Genomic DNA, 14,671 nt, shown 5'->3' with positions numbered 1-14,671 from the left:
AAATTTATTTATACATACATATGTACATACTTTATGCCTTAGGGTTGCCCTTTAAAATCATTTAATTGCCAAAAATCAAAAAAACGATATTATTTATATATTTTAATCTCGATTGAGAGCAAATGGTCTTTACTATTCTCAAGCTACACCTACCTGTCTTTATGCTTAAAGTAGAGAAAACCTCTCACATAGAACCCAATAATTCCACACATATCGAGTTGACATCTTTGCGCGGATATTAAGCAAGAGTTTGACAAAGTTCAAATTTTGACAAGATATCGAATGTGGTAAGGACGTACATCTTAAAGTAAAAAGACTGCCAAAGTTGACATAGTCATAATGCGTTGGTGATAACCATATTTATACTTAACCATATCGATTGGCATCGGTTATTAGTGGCTTAACCTTAAAATGTGACAGTTTCATATAAAAGATGAAAATGGAGGACATTAATAGCAAATTACAATTAATAAATCACAGAGTCAAAACCCATCTAGGACCAGTAGCGCGTTTGAGGGGGAGGGTGGGGGGGGGGGGGGGGGGGGGGAGGCAGCGAAGGGTCGAACGCTTCCCCCTGCCCTTTCGCTGCCATTACATCCCAAATTTGCTAAGTGGATGGCTTTGAGATGAATGATTTCATCTATTAGATCCGTAGAAATATCGATACCATAAATCGTGCAGAATGCCGCTGCCTTTTCTCTGAGCTCATCTTCCGTCAGATCCTGATACTTCCACAAAAAACTAAATTTAATCGCAATGTCATTTACGGCTTCGAAACGTCTTGTCATGTTACCAATCAAGCAGTCCAAAAGAACGTAAAAAACTTGCTGTTTAAATTGAGTTTCGGAATCACACTCTGGTGATTCGCCAGGTAATTCATCGAACTGGCGCTTTCCTATCTTCTCCTTTGTAATGACCCTTCATATTACTGCGATTATCATACTCTTGCCCACGGCAGTCATCCAGGGGAATATTGTGCTTTTTTAGAGTGCTGCTAATCAGCTCAGCGATAGCTTCTCCTGTTTTTGCGTTACAATCTACAAACTCTAAGATTGGATTTTCCATTTTCCAGAGTCCCTGTCTAATAAAACATAACGCAATATAAAAACAGTATGCTCAATATGCGCCGAATAAGGGGTTGCATCCACTATTACTGTGTAATACTTGACGGACTTTCTCTCGCTTTCTATCTTTCTAATTACTTGACTTGCACAGATTTCTATGAACTCATTTTGTATTCCATCAGACAAATAATGTGCTTGGAGACGATTCTTTTTCGTTTGAGATTCCCTCACCTCTCCAAATGTTCATGCAATAGTGGGTCATAATTGCTGATCTGTTCCAAAATACCAAGAAAGTTTCCATTTTTTGGATTTCCGATCAATGAATTATCCCCTCTAAATGCCAATCCTTTTTCTCCAAGAAATAAAACAACATCAAGAATCCTGCGAAGTATCTCTCTCCAGCGAGCTGCTTCATTTTTAAGAATTTCCGCTAAGAGAAAACTGAACTTGCATTTCCAATTCTCATTTCATATTGGCGCCACTCTATATAGCAAGTTTTATGGTTTTGACTATTTTCACGTTCAGGAATTTTGTCGTGTAACCTCTTCCAACCTTTTTCTTTAGAATAACCTGAAGATTTTGTCAAAGCTGATCGGGTATTTTCGGAAATTTTGCTGAAAAGCCGGCATGGAAAACAAAAAAGCGCTTCTTTTGTTGCACTCCAAACGAGCCAATCACGCTTTACTTTTTCTCCCTTTTTTATAGTAGTATGGAGTATGATTTGAAGGAAATGGCGACCACTTAAGTCGTTGGGAAGTCGAAATAAAATGTGATTTTTGACAGATAGCGCTTATAAAATTGTGTCAAAAACGTTTATCTAACTTAAAATCACATTTGATTTCGACTATGACTATGCCCCATAGTATTTGATCGGATGCTTATGATTTTAGTTAAGTGATTTTCAATTTTAAAACAATTTTTTGTAGGAACAAAATATGTATGTATCTATGAAATCCTAGTTAGAGTACTGTCAATACTGCTTTGCCTTGCCGGGCCCCCAAAAACCTTCCGGGCCCCAGGGCAAAAGCCGTTCGATGGCTCGACACTGTCAATCTAAAGTTCGTTATGATTTATTCTGATATATAATTAGGAAAAAATTATAGTCCTCATCAAAAGAAGCGTTGAAATGGCATCGTGGGAGTTTAGTAGCCACCTATCTAGAAAGGAAAGGAAGCTTTCTGATCTATGTGAACCGGCATATGGATATACCTCCCTATCTTGTGTACACACGTTCTTGCATCAGCTCAGATTAAAAATAAACAAATGCCAGATATGTACTGAATCTACTTGTGGGCGCTAAGCAAATCTGGCTCTGCATAATTGAGGGCAGGATCGAGTTCTTAGTTAGCGCTAATCGTAACTACCTAATACGCCAATACTTTGACCTGCCGAAAAAGTACTTGATTGTAGCGAATCTGGCGGCCAGCGCGGTGTGTTGGTAGCATGCTCCGTCTACCACACCAAAGGTCATGGGTTCAAATGCAACGTTAGCATGCAAGAAAAGGAGCACGACACAAATCGGAAGAAAGGCTCGGTATAAATCGCCTCGGAGGTAAACCGCTCCAAATATTCATTAATTTTAGCGAAGCTGGGCTCTATCTTGCTACTGCATACCGCTCAGGTTTCGCTATATCTAAGCATAAAAGACTCTTACTCACATGTGTGGTGTCAGCCATCTGGCCTAAGTATCGTACTCAGTCACCTTAGTTCAAACAAGACTAGCTTCCAATTCTGGTCCGCCTTAATATACCTACATACTTATCTACAGATTACAAGCACACATATCTATGATCTAACAGGCAAGCAGACATTAAAAAAACTCCCGCTCAACTCACCGCTTCAATGGTACGCGCGTCTGTCACCCTCAGTGATTTCAATGAGGTTTTCCCAGCGTTCACCAGTTGAGCTGAATAAACGGCACCGATTTTCTGTAATTGTTTTGCTGCATATTCTGAATTTTCCCACAACTTGGCATGGAAGCATTTCGCGATTGTCACTGTATGCAGTAACGCCTTGTAGCGTCCCAACTGAAATGCGTATGCTGGATGCTCTGACAATCGCATATACTCCAAAAGACCTTAAAATAGAAATAGAAACGTTAGTATGATAAAAAAAAAATGAAAATAGTTTTCATTGCGCGCTGAAATTTTAGAAAAAAGAACTTTAAGCGATATAACGTTAGGATATTACACCTGGGATTCTGTCATCTACGATACGGTTTCAAACGGTTACGGTTTCGGATATTTTCGGACGTTTTTATTTAATAACTGGAATAATAGCAAGAAGATTATTATTTTCGTTTCAAATGCAAGTTTAATGAATGAAACGGGAACCGTTGAAAAATAACACTGTTTCAAACGATCTCAGTTCCGTTACGACTTCGAACACTTCAAACAGTGATGGTTTCGATTCCGGGTTTTGATAAATGGAACGGATTAAACCGTTTTTAACCGTTTCATTATCGAGTTTGATAATTTGAAAGATTTCAAGTGGTTCTGATTTTCTTCAATGGAACTGTTTAAAATATTTTCGGATTTGCAGTCGCAGTTTCAAAGATTTTTTCCAATCCTGATTTTCGGATTTTCAAGAATTAAACAGTTTCAACCTGTTACGGTTATTATTTTGTTAGTAGATGAACTCCTAGAGAGACTCTCAGAGAATGGAGTCCACGATACGCGGAAAATATCGTCATAATTGTAAGAGACAGTTTTGAGAGCACCACTCTCGGTGGCATAATGCGAAGGGCATTGAGGTTGGCAAAGAAATGGTGTACAAAGGTAGGGCTTAGCATCAACCTTAAGACGAGGGCCATTGTATTCTCTGGAAGAGATGAGGTACACAGTAATGGATGGATTACGTTTGGAGCATGTGACCGAGGTGAAGTCCTTGGGAGTGACGTTCGACTCTAAGCTGCTGTGGAGGAAGCACAACGACCACACCATACGAAAGACTATAAGAGCAATAATGGTGTGCAGACGCTTTGCAGGAAAATCATGGGGAAGCAGCCTCAAAATCCTAAGATGTACACGTTGATAGTCAGACCCTTCATAGTGTGTAGAGCAGTTGTTTGGGCATCTGCAGCAATTATGGTGACCGTACAGAAATCACTCACCGAGCTCTAACGCTTGCCATGTGTCAGCATTACCGGAGTCACGCGAACATGCCCTACGGCGGCAATGAAGGCCGCCGAGCCAACGCCCCACACAAAATAATAGAGCAGGCGCCCATGAGCACTTTTGTGAACATTGCTAGAGAGGGAAGATATTGAAAGTGCAGATTCCTCTCATCCAGCTTCCCAGGGATAACACCAGAAAGTTTGAGAAGCGTTTCAAAATGGAGCAGCTGGGAAATAGAGGTGCGTGAGGCAGGTGCAGTGCATAGGCCTATTTATTTCCAAAGTAGAAGCGCTCCTCCAGGATCACAGTTTCATCGGACACAAGGATGGCTCCAAGACGCCAGAGGCCGTTGAAGCGGGGATCTTCTGGCCCAGAACCAAAATATCCAAACCCCTCGGAAAATATCCGAGCATTTTCCAAAGCGAGGTTATCGCCAAAAGCCTGTGTGCAGTTACAAATCTGCAATATTCTCGGTTGAGATTAGATCATCAACAGTCCCTGAGTGCATGAAAATTATTAAGGGGGTAAAAACACCATTCGTTTGGCTTGGGTACCTGTCCACAGAGAAGTGAATTGAGACGAGCGAGCAGGAAAGGGACTTCCGAACCATCGCGACAAGAAGACTAAGGATCTTTCGATCGCTTAAACTTAAAAGTAGACACATATCTGGATTTCCTCATGGAACTTGGTTTAGAAAAGGTGCTGTGAAGCGAATCAGGGCGCAACAGATCTATAGGTCATAGCCTCTTGACAATCTAACTACCTATCTAGGTTTTTAATAATTGAATATTTTAAAGTAGATAACTTACATTTTGCAATACGATCAGCGATGCGTAACATTTTCAATGATTCCTGTGCCAAAGTTGGTGAAGCAATCGTTACATTTCCAAGTATTGCTTGCAGTAAACTTAAAAGAGAAACAAAAAAAATGTATTACACATTAAGTCAGGAAAAATGAATTAATTACTATTAAAAGCTCAATAAATATAATAAAGTTATATGCAGACATTAAGCTTCCGTGTGAAAAATGCTGAGCGCACATAGCTCCACACGTTTTTGGAATTTCTCTTTCGTGCGCATTTTGAGGAATTTTCCACGCTTTGTTATGGGTAATGATGTATGTATAGAGATATGAGTATCTAAACTTATTTACCATGCAATTTTATCTTCACGCGTTTTAATTCGTCCGGCACGGGGAAAACGCAACGGTGTATCATTTAATGCATTCAATATTCGTTTCTCATTTACTCTGAGTGTGAATTCGCTGAACTCTCTACAACGCACCACGAGATCAAGGATTTTCAAATATGTTTCATCGCCACGTATCTGCAATAAAGGAAGGATTACTTCTGCTCATTAACAACTTGGATAGCTTGACGATTTTGAACCGTCAGCCGAGATATAATGATCTAGGTACCTGTGTAAAGAGTTTCATCGTCTCAAAACATAAATAGTATTTTGCCATAAGTTTGCCATTGCTAGTGGTTTTAACATCTAACTCATTTTCTGGATTCCTTTTGATGAGACCAGCATTTTCGAGATCTTGAATGTGTACCAAGCACATTCCTAGAAAAAAAAAAACATTAATCTATATATTAATACGCTAACAAAATTTCCATACAAACAATTGACAGGCGGTTTTGCATAGTTAGCATACGTAAAATCATATAAAAGTGATATGAATCGATTCGTATAGATCAGCCGCAGTGTATAGGCCTATTTTTGTTAACAAATATTACTCTGTTTGTTCATAATTAATAGACAAGTTTTTTGTAAATCTAACAATCTCTCCAAATATGGATATTTACTTTCTTGCACAAAATCGCGCCATCTTTGGACAAATTATGTAAGTGCTCTAAGACACAAACCTACATAAGCGTACGCGCTACACGGTGAAAGATTAAAACATGGTTTCCCATTGTTGCCACTTACCTATAATAGCCTCTACCAAAATCCCAAAAAATTGTTCCAAAATAATTTGTAGCGTACCAAAAAATCTTAAATATAATTAATTTTTGACCGGCCCATTTTTTGTGGCAAATTTCACTTACACGTAATACATTATTTAACAGATTCTTTGTTTTTTATTTTAGTTGTTTTAAAAAAAACATGAAATCGCAAATAATGAATTAACTTTTGTTGAAACTAACTAATTTATTTATAACAATTAATGGCAAATTTTCCCGAAAATGTTTTTGCATTTGCAGATTTAATCCTCATTTTAGATAAAGTACGTCTTATACTGAACAAAAAAAAAAGTTACAAAAATATAATATTAAATTTATTATATTGGCTTTTATGCTAATTTATTTTAGTTTATGCTAGTTATTTTAGTATCACGTTGTATATTAAACGAAACAAAAGAAACTCCCAAAAACGTTTTTGATTTTAGGTCAAAACGGCAACCGGCATCATAGCTGCCGTATTGCATAGGCAGTATATTACCCACTATATTTATTATTAGGCTAACTTTGTTGGATTATATATCCATTAATCGGATGCTTAGATCCCATAACCCTAATTTGTTTATGTCGCTTAAAATTATGAAATTAATTTTATTTTAGTAAATATGTTTGCGTGAATAATTTCAATGTTTTTGTTTGTTTTTCTTTTATTTCTAATTTATTCTGTTTTGCTATATCTTAGTATTATATTGTTCACAGACGATATTTTATGGTAGATATGGTCATATATATTCATGAAATGGAGTGTTTACAAATTTAATACAAATTAATTACGTACATAGATCTCAATGGGAATCCCAACATTAAATATCCGAACATTAGAATCTACATATTTCCACAATGATCACATTAAAACCCGGAAAAAAGTCTAAGTGCACTTATTACGTTTTTATATGGAACTGTTTGTTCACTTCACTTAATTTTTTCGCAATTAAGTACGTTATTATTATTTTTTTCTTTAATTAAAATTTTTTTTAGAAAACTGCCCTCTTTCTCATTACATATTTTTTTTATATTTTTATTTTATTTTTTATGAAGGTATCCTCTATTCTGCTCGAAATTTTTGTTTTGTGTCACACTTACATATTAGATATGTATTTATACAAAACTAGCAGACCAGGCAGACGGTGTTCTGCCCTAAATTTGCTCTATCTGCATACATCTTAATAAGCTCTTTCCGTCTGACTCTGCCTCCCCCCTCTTATATTTTTCTTAATCTTTTATTCACTCCTCCCTCCGTCTTTTTCGATTCATCGATCTCTATTTCGTCTCACTCTATCTCTTTCTCAGTCTCCTTCTCCTACCCTCTTTTCTCTTCTCTCAAGTTCTTCTCATTCTCCTTCATCTCTTACTGCCAGTCCCAGAGGGTGGTCCTAATCCCAGTCCCAGTCCATCTCTGGTCTAGTTCCCGGAAAAAAGGATCGTAAATACTAATACAGGCAACTTAATAGACCAAATTTCAGGCAAATCGAATAGGACGTACATAGGTACATATATAGGTATGTGGGTATTATTAATTCATGTCTTTATTTCGGCTTCGCATGCTTATTTATCAGTTTTTCCAGGTTGATGCTACTAAATCGAATATTGCAATGGAAATTACTTTAAAGCTATCAGCAATAGCTTTCATTTGATATCCATAATACACACACATTGTACAGGTATCCGGGTCGACGTTTTGGCCTATGTCTCAAGACCCTTGTCACTCAGCGATATAAAAATTACTCTGTACTAAAGCACACATCAACAGCTTCAATTTGATATCCAATTGTATAAAAACATTCCACGGGTGCCCTGGTCCACGTTTTGGCCTATATCTCGAGACCCTAGTCACTAATAGGTATGAAAACTACCCTATAGTAAAGCACTCAACAACAGCTTTCATTTGATATCCATATTGTAAAAATACATTTTAGGGGTGCCCGGGTCCACGTTTTGGCCTATATCTCGAGTACCCTAGTCACCAATAGGTATGAAAACTATACTGTACTAAAGCACTCATCAACAGCTTTCATTTGATATCCATATTATATAAACACATTCTAGGGGTGCCCGGGTCCACGTTTTGGCCTTATATCTCGATACCTTAGTCACCAATAGGTATGAAAACTACCCTGTACTAAAGCACTCATCAACAGCTTTCATTTGATATCCAATTGTATAAAAACATTCCACGGGTGCCCTGGTCCACGTTTTGGCCTATATCTCGAGACCCTAGTCACTAATAGGTATGAAAACTACCCTATAGTAAAGCACTCAACAACAGCTTTCATTTGATATCCATATTGTAAAAATACATTTTAGGGGTGCCCGGGTCCACGTTTTGGCCTATATCTCGAGATCCGAGTCACCCAGGGGTACGAAAAATACTCAGTATCAAAGTACTCATAAACAGATTCCATTTGATACCCATATTGTACAAACACATCCCAGGATTACCCAGGTCCACGTTTTGACCTCAAGACCCTAGCCAGAACGGGATAAAAAGTATCGTATGTCCGTTCCCTGGTTATAAGCTACCTCTCCACCAATTTTCAGCCAAATTGGTTCATCCGTTCTTGACTTATGCGTAGTGTAACTAAAACGACTTTCTTTTATATAGTATTTTTCTAAAAAAAAATCATAACTCAAGAATGGCTAAACCGATTTGGGATTTGAAAATCAACTAACCATCATATCTCCTTCCTGTATCTTTCCTAAAAATTTCATGGCAATCTTTCTATCCGTTCTCGAGTTATGGAGTGACAATCCAAATGTACACTTCTTTTTATATATGGGGTATTCCATCCCATTTCGACCAATTTTGAACCCGACCCCTTTAGAATTGGCTGAAAAGTTTTCCTCTTTTTCTAGCTTACGAAAGACGTTTTTCAGAAGTTTTTCAAATTTTTTCATCCAACTCAAAAAAAGTTATGAATTTAAAAAAAAATACCGTTTTTGTTTTCAAAATGCTATAACTTTTTCAAAAATTGACCGTTTGGGATCTTTTTTTTTTGTTAAAATTTGTTTTTAAATGGACTTTTCGGAAAAAAATCAAAAAAATTTTTAAAGTTTTTTTTTGTAGTTTTTCAGTTTTTCGAGATTTTTCGAATTTCGCCCTTTTTTTTCTCATAAAAAACTTCAATCAATTCTGCAATCATCCCCACTAATCCCGGAGTGGGCCGAGAATTTTTTTTTTTATTTTTTTTTCCGAAAAGTACATTTAAAAACATATTTAAAAAAAAATGATCCCAAACGGTCAATATTTGAAAAAGTTATAGCATTTTGAAAAAAACACCGTTTCCCAACTCAAAATAAGTTTTAAATATATGATTAAATGATTAAATAAAAAAAAAAATTCTCGGCCCACTCCGGGATTAGTGAAGTTTTTTATGAAAAAAAGTGCTAGAAAAAGAAGAAAAACTTTCAGCCAATTCTAAAGGGGTAGGGTTCAAAATTGGTCGAAATGGGATGGAATACCCCATATATAGAAGATTAAACGAGTGGCGTGAAATAGGCTAAGTTCCTTCAGCAAATTTCTTCGTTTTTAACTAAAAGTTCGTGTTTTTTTAATTATGACACTACTGACGTAAATAGGCGATATATGTATATGGGTGATATAGGCCTACTGGGGAACTGAGCTCCCAAAACTAACTTCGGTAGCGCGCCAACGGGGATCTTCCGGGTGGTGTGGAAAAACCTATTTTTCAATTCAATTTCAAGTAATTTCACCATAATTCTATGTCAATTTCATTTGATTTTACATAATTTTTATATTTTTATTTAAGGAGCTCCATACCAAAACGTTATAATTACATGTGAAATGTTTGTAGAAAATTTAAGAAAATACAATCAAAAAGTACAAAGTCTTAGATCAGATTCAAAATTTTAAAGAAAAAGTTAAGTAAGTTAGACCAGTTTGCTATATTTCCAACACTTGATGCATAGACTGAGTTGAAAAAAATACACGTTGGTCGAATTTAGACCACAGGCGATACTAGTACTGTTAATTCTAAGTGAATACGATTTTTTAGCAAGGCTATTCTTTGTAATTTGATATGCACGGAAAAAACAACTTGTTGATGTGTAAACAGCTTTGCTAACGATATGCGGGAATGCTGAACGTAAGCGTAAGGTGTAAGTGTAAGGGTAACCGTAGTCTTTGTAAGTTGTTGCTATATGGGGGATGTATGTATATATGTAGAATGTAAATGTGTAATATTGGTATATGTACATTATGGAATACCAGAGAATGTGCTAGCATAGGCGTAGTGCATGGTATTAGTGTGCTGTATGAGGTATTAAAGAATGAGAACGTAATTGGTATGTGGTAGAGTTGATATGAACGAAATCATTCAGAAACTCAAGGCAAATACGTCATTCACACATATATTAAAGTATCTGAGCATATACCCAATTTTTGTGCTTGCGAGTGCAAGAGATGCATATACTGACGTTATGTTGAAAACAAAGAGCCAGAGATATTATAGCAAATATGAGCAAATTCGTGTTTTAAACACGCTTATATTAGCTTCACTTGTATATATGTTTGCTTGTAACTCTCTAGGCTAACTTAATATAGCCTTGACGTGGTAGTAATATATTTTCCTGTAAATACTTGCTTAAACCTTGAGGTGTGGTAATTTTTACCCCAACATAAGCATTTATCCGCTCGTTCTACACCTTCCACAGCAAAAACCCGCCTGATCAAAAATCAACACAAGTTGAGAAGATACCGAGAAAACGAAACTCAGAGAGTGCAGCATAAGGGAGCAACTTAAAAAAATAGTAAGAGGGGGTAAGTATTACCAACACCACCAAAGTTAACATAAAATAAAATAAAATGAAATTAAATTACATAAAATTAAAATGAGTTAAGTTAAATTAAATAAAATTTACTCAAATTAGATTAGATTAAATTAAATTAAATAAAGAGGACTAATTAAATTAATTTAATTTAATTAAAAATTTAAATAAAGTTCAATGCAATTTAATTTAGTTAAATTAAATAAATACAAAGGTAAATAAATTAATTTAAAATTAGTTAGATCAAATTAAAATGAATTGAATTGAATTAAATTCCACTAAATTAATTAAACTAATTATATTAAGGTAAATGAAAATAAATTAAACTTAATTAAATCAATTTTTGATTTAATTTAATTATATTTAATTTAAATAAATTACAATGAATTAAATTCCACTAAATTAATTAAACTAATTAAATTAAACTTAATTATATTAAGGTAAATTAGAATAAATTTAATTTATTTAAATCTCGATCGATTGTTATCGGCGTGTTATCGAAAATTTATCGATTTTTTAATAAAAAATGTATAGATTTGGTATCGAAAAGCTACCGATTTGTTATCAGAGTGTTACCAATTTGTTATTTGTATATTCTCGATTTGCAAACGTCGACTCATCAGTTTGTTATGAAACACTTACCTTCAAAACGTCAATATAAAATCCGACGAAGCTCTTATCAAAAAACGGAAAACTATTTGTTTTTGATAAAATTACATCTGTTGTGGTTTTGTTTGAACCCCTGGATGGGATCTGGCTAATTTAAAAACATTGGTAGTCACACCTTTTTTCTACATAAGAAAATCAATACATATTTGCCTGCATTCGTAAAATGAGTTTGGCCGTAAACTTACTTTCCAATTTATTTTCAATAATGTCCTTATCCATATTTTCATCTAAGCCATAATGTGAAGGATTTTGCATTGAGCGAACATAAAGATATGTTGAGCGCATCCAATTCATTGCTACCTCCAGATTGTTAATGGTGCCCAAGGCTATCTCAGAATTAAGATGTTCGGCCAAATGTTTGTGTAAATGCGATTCAATTGGCATTTTTCCATCCACTAAAGCTTCATATTTTTGCTGAAATAATAGAATTTGATAATTATAATCTTATTGCATACGTATAATGAACTTAGATCTATTCATGGGAATGCTAGGTTAGGTTTGGTGGTAGCTACCCTGATAGGGGAACCTCACTTGGACAACATGAAGGTCCGTTGTAATACCACATACAATAAAATAAAATAACGGTGACGAAGATAAGGCTACTTAGAGAATCGTTGGGTACAAGAATAAAGTTCCGAATGATACCGATCTCAACCTTGGATAAATCCTCGGGAGATCCAAGTGAGTGGCGACCGAAGTACCTTCGCCTTGTTCTGGCAAAAGCTCGACAATCCAGCATAAAGTGATGTGATGATTCCACCTCATCATCCTCTATACAGCTACAGCATAATGGAGTTTGCAGTATATTGAGACGTACCGCATGGATACCCATGGGTCAGTGCCCTGTCAAAACGCCAATGACCATTGATAGGTGAGCCTTAGTGAACCCAAGTATTTCGACTGATGCCATTGGTGACCAACAACAATCAACGCTTCTGGAGTCGATAATATATCTTGCATGCCTCAGCGGATAGCGCCAAACGACGAATAATATTTTTAAAGAAACCTGCGAGAACTGGTAAAGTCATAGTGACAAGTCCACACACACTTTTTATCGGAATATGTTGCCGACAAGCTGGATCAGACCACCTACCCTCAGCGGGTTAGGAGGTTAGACTATTGCTTCGTCTTCCCAGTAGGCTTCGTATTCCCACCAAATGCAGGAAAGATCAGTCATCTGTACCACAAAAACTACAGCCATATCAGCCTAACATACTGCCTGGTGAAAACGAAGAGCATAAGGTAGTTATTATATAAAAGCATTGAAATACAAGGCCATAAAGTCCGTTAATACGTACATGCCGCAGAGCGGGGTATTATTTCCTCTACTATGGCACCTTAAGCAGCAGTTCGACGGCAAATGCAGATGACAAATCAGTAAGTGTAAGTGGCAAATGCGTGCCAACAATCACGCCTCCTATGGATTAGGCGCTTCGGAACGTATAAGATAAAATAGAAATAAAGAAAGAAATAAAAAAAATTCGCGGGACTGCAACTGGCAACAAAGAGTTCTCTTATGGGTGATGCGCTTCGGGACATATATGCTGGAACAACAAATGGGGCTCTTTGAAAGATAAATAGCCTTACAAAAAATTACTTATGTTCAATAACCATTAGATTATCAATGATATGTATTAGGAGAGCCTGGAAAACCACACCGAAAGTGGCACTTCTTTCCATTCCGTTCAGACCCAGTAGCCAAGGCTTTAAAGCCTCGATGCAGACCATGCAACCATAGTAGTATAGTTCCTTTACCTCTCCATTATCTGTCCTCTTCAAACTTTTTCAAGGTCCTGATAAAGGCCACCAAGTCGTTGATGTCATACTCCTTGACCTGACAAACATTATCTATAAAATAGTTCCCATACAGCGCTGTCTAGCGTCACTTAATTCCGGGCAGTTGCAGATGTGTGGATCCACCGTTTCCTGCTCTCATAGCCTTTCTGCACGCCTTTCATTAAGGCAGTGTCCAGTTAGTGCTCCTACAAGTGTGGAAAAAGTATCCCTACTTTGGATGTAAACGTGACGGAACCTCATAAGATCCCATTTTTGGCTAGGTTTGCTTAGATATCCGACATTTTGGCAAGACGGTAGATGTACTCTTTGAGCATTAGCTTGCATGTTGCATAGGGGTAAAGCGTTCTTTGTCTGCAATACAGTTTCTGTTGGGCCTTCTCCTGAAGAGTTCAGTTTAGTTTTAGTTCAGAATTGAATGAGCTGTTGCTAAAAATAAAGATTTCCTTGCCGATTGTGTGTTTCCCTTATCCACACTTCAGTATGAAAAGTACTACAGAGATCAAGTCGTCGGAAATAGAGTCGCAAGTTTTGGTCCTTTGAATAGACCCGTCCTCAAACTCCTAACGTTTAACTTAGAACCTTTAGTGTATATGAAAGTGCTGTCTTCGGCAGTGAAGCACCGATTCGACTACACTCAACCATACCCGGAAATGATTACCATAAAGTTGTTGTCCGCAGCTGTTGTTTGCGCATAGCGATCTGCACTTCGAGAAAGGAAACTGTAATTGTTTAGTATGTTAGAGTGCACTATGCTTTTAGTACTCCCACTGGGCGATTCTCATAAACGCAGGGTTAGCGTTGCGGCTTGTGGGTATCCTGCTAGATCTAAGCATATCAACAATGATAGGAAGAGCTGCGCTTGGCATTTTTCTCAGAACATCACTTTTACTAATCATAGTAGATATATGGACTTTTTACAAAAAAATTAGGTTTGGCGTCTTGCTCAGGGCACGTCACCATATGCCTACCCCATACAGCAATGTGGATCGAATAATCGCGGTTTGAATCTACCTGCTTATATTCGGGGTTAGTATTGGTATTTGGCGTTATTGATCAGGTTATGACGCATGTCATTTAGTTCCGGTAGGTTACACGGCTAAAAGACAAGCTTCGCAATTGACGCTGAGTCCACATTGCAATACCCACGAAGAAAGCCTCTCCAAATGCTACCTACATCAGGTCACACAAAGTTAGAGGAAATTGGTTTCTGTAATAAACAGCTAGGTCGTCAGCATATGCCCCTCTCCCCCTGTCTCCCCTTAATAGCAAGTTTACC

The 14,671-nt window shown here is 36.8% G+C and overlaps 1 protein-coding gene across 1 annotated transcript in view; it reads right to left on the bottom strand.

Annotated features, from left to right (window-relative positions):
- Positions 1–14,671, bottom strand: part of LOC137250735 (probable ATP-dependent DNA helicase HFM1) — a 173,356-nt gene that overhangs the window by 86,992 nt on the left and 71,693 nt on the right. The window contains exons 7-11 of the mRNA XM_067784064.1: positions 11,784–12,012; positions 5,598–5,746; positions 5,334–5,506; positions 4,990–5,087; positions 2,900–3,141 (exon numbers count right to left, since the gene is read on the bottom strand). Coding sequence (XP_067640165.1) covers positions 2,900–3,141; positions 4,990–5,087; positions 5,334–5,506; positions 5,598–5,746; positions 11,784–12,012 — 891 coding nt within the window. The remainder of the gene's footprint in view (positions 1–2,899; positions 3,142–4,989; positions 5,088–5,333; positions 5,507–5,597; positions 5,747–11,783; positions 12,013–14,671) is intronic.

This window comes from Eurosta solidaginis, chromosome 4, assembly GCF_040869045.1.
Source record: "Eurosta solidaginis isolate ZX-2024a chromosome 4, ASM4086904v1, whole genome shotgun sequence".
In the NCBI taxonomy this organism is placed as follows: Eukaryota; Metazoa; Arthropoda; class Insecta; order Diptera; family Tephritidae; genus Eurosta; species Eurosta solidaginis.
This window is presented reverse-complemented; position numbering and strand designations above follow the sequence as displayed.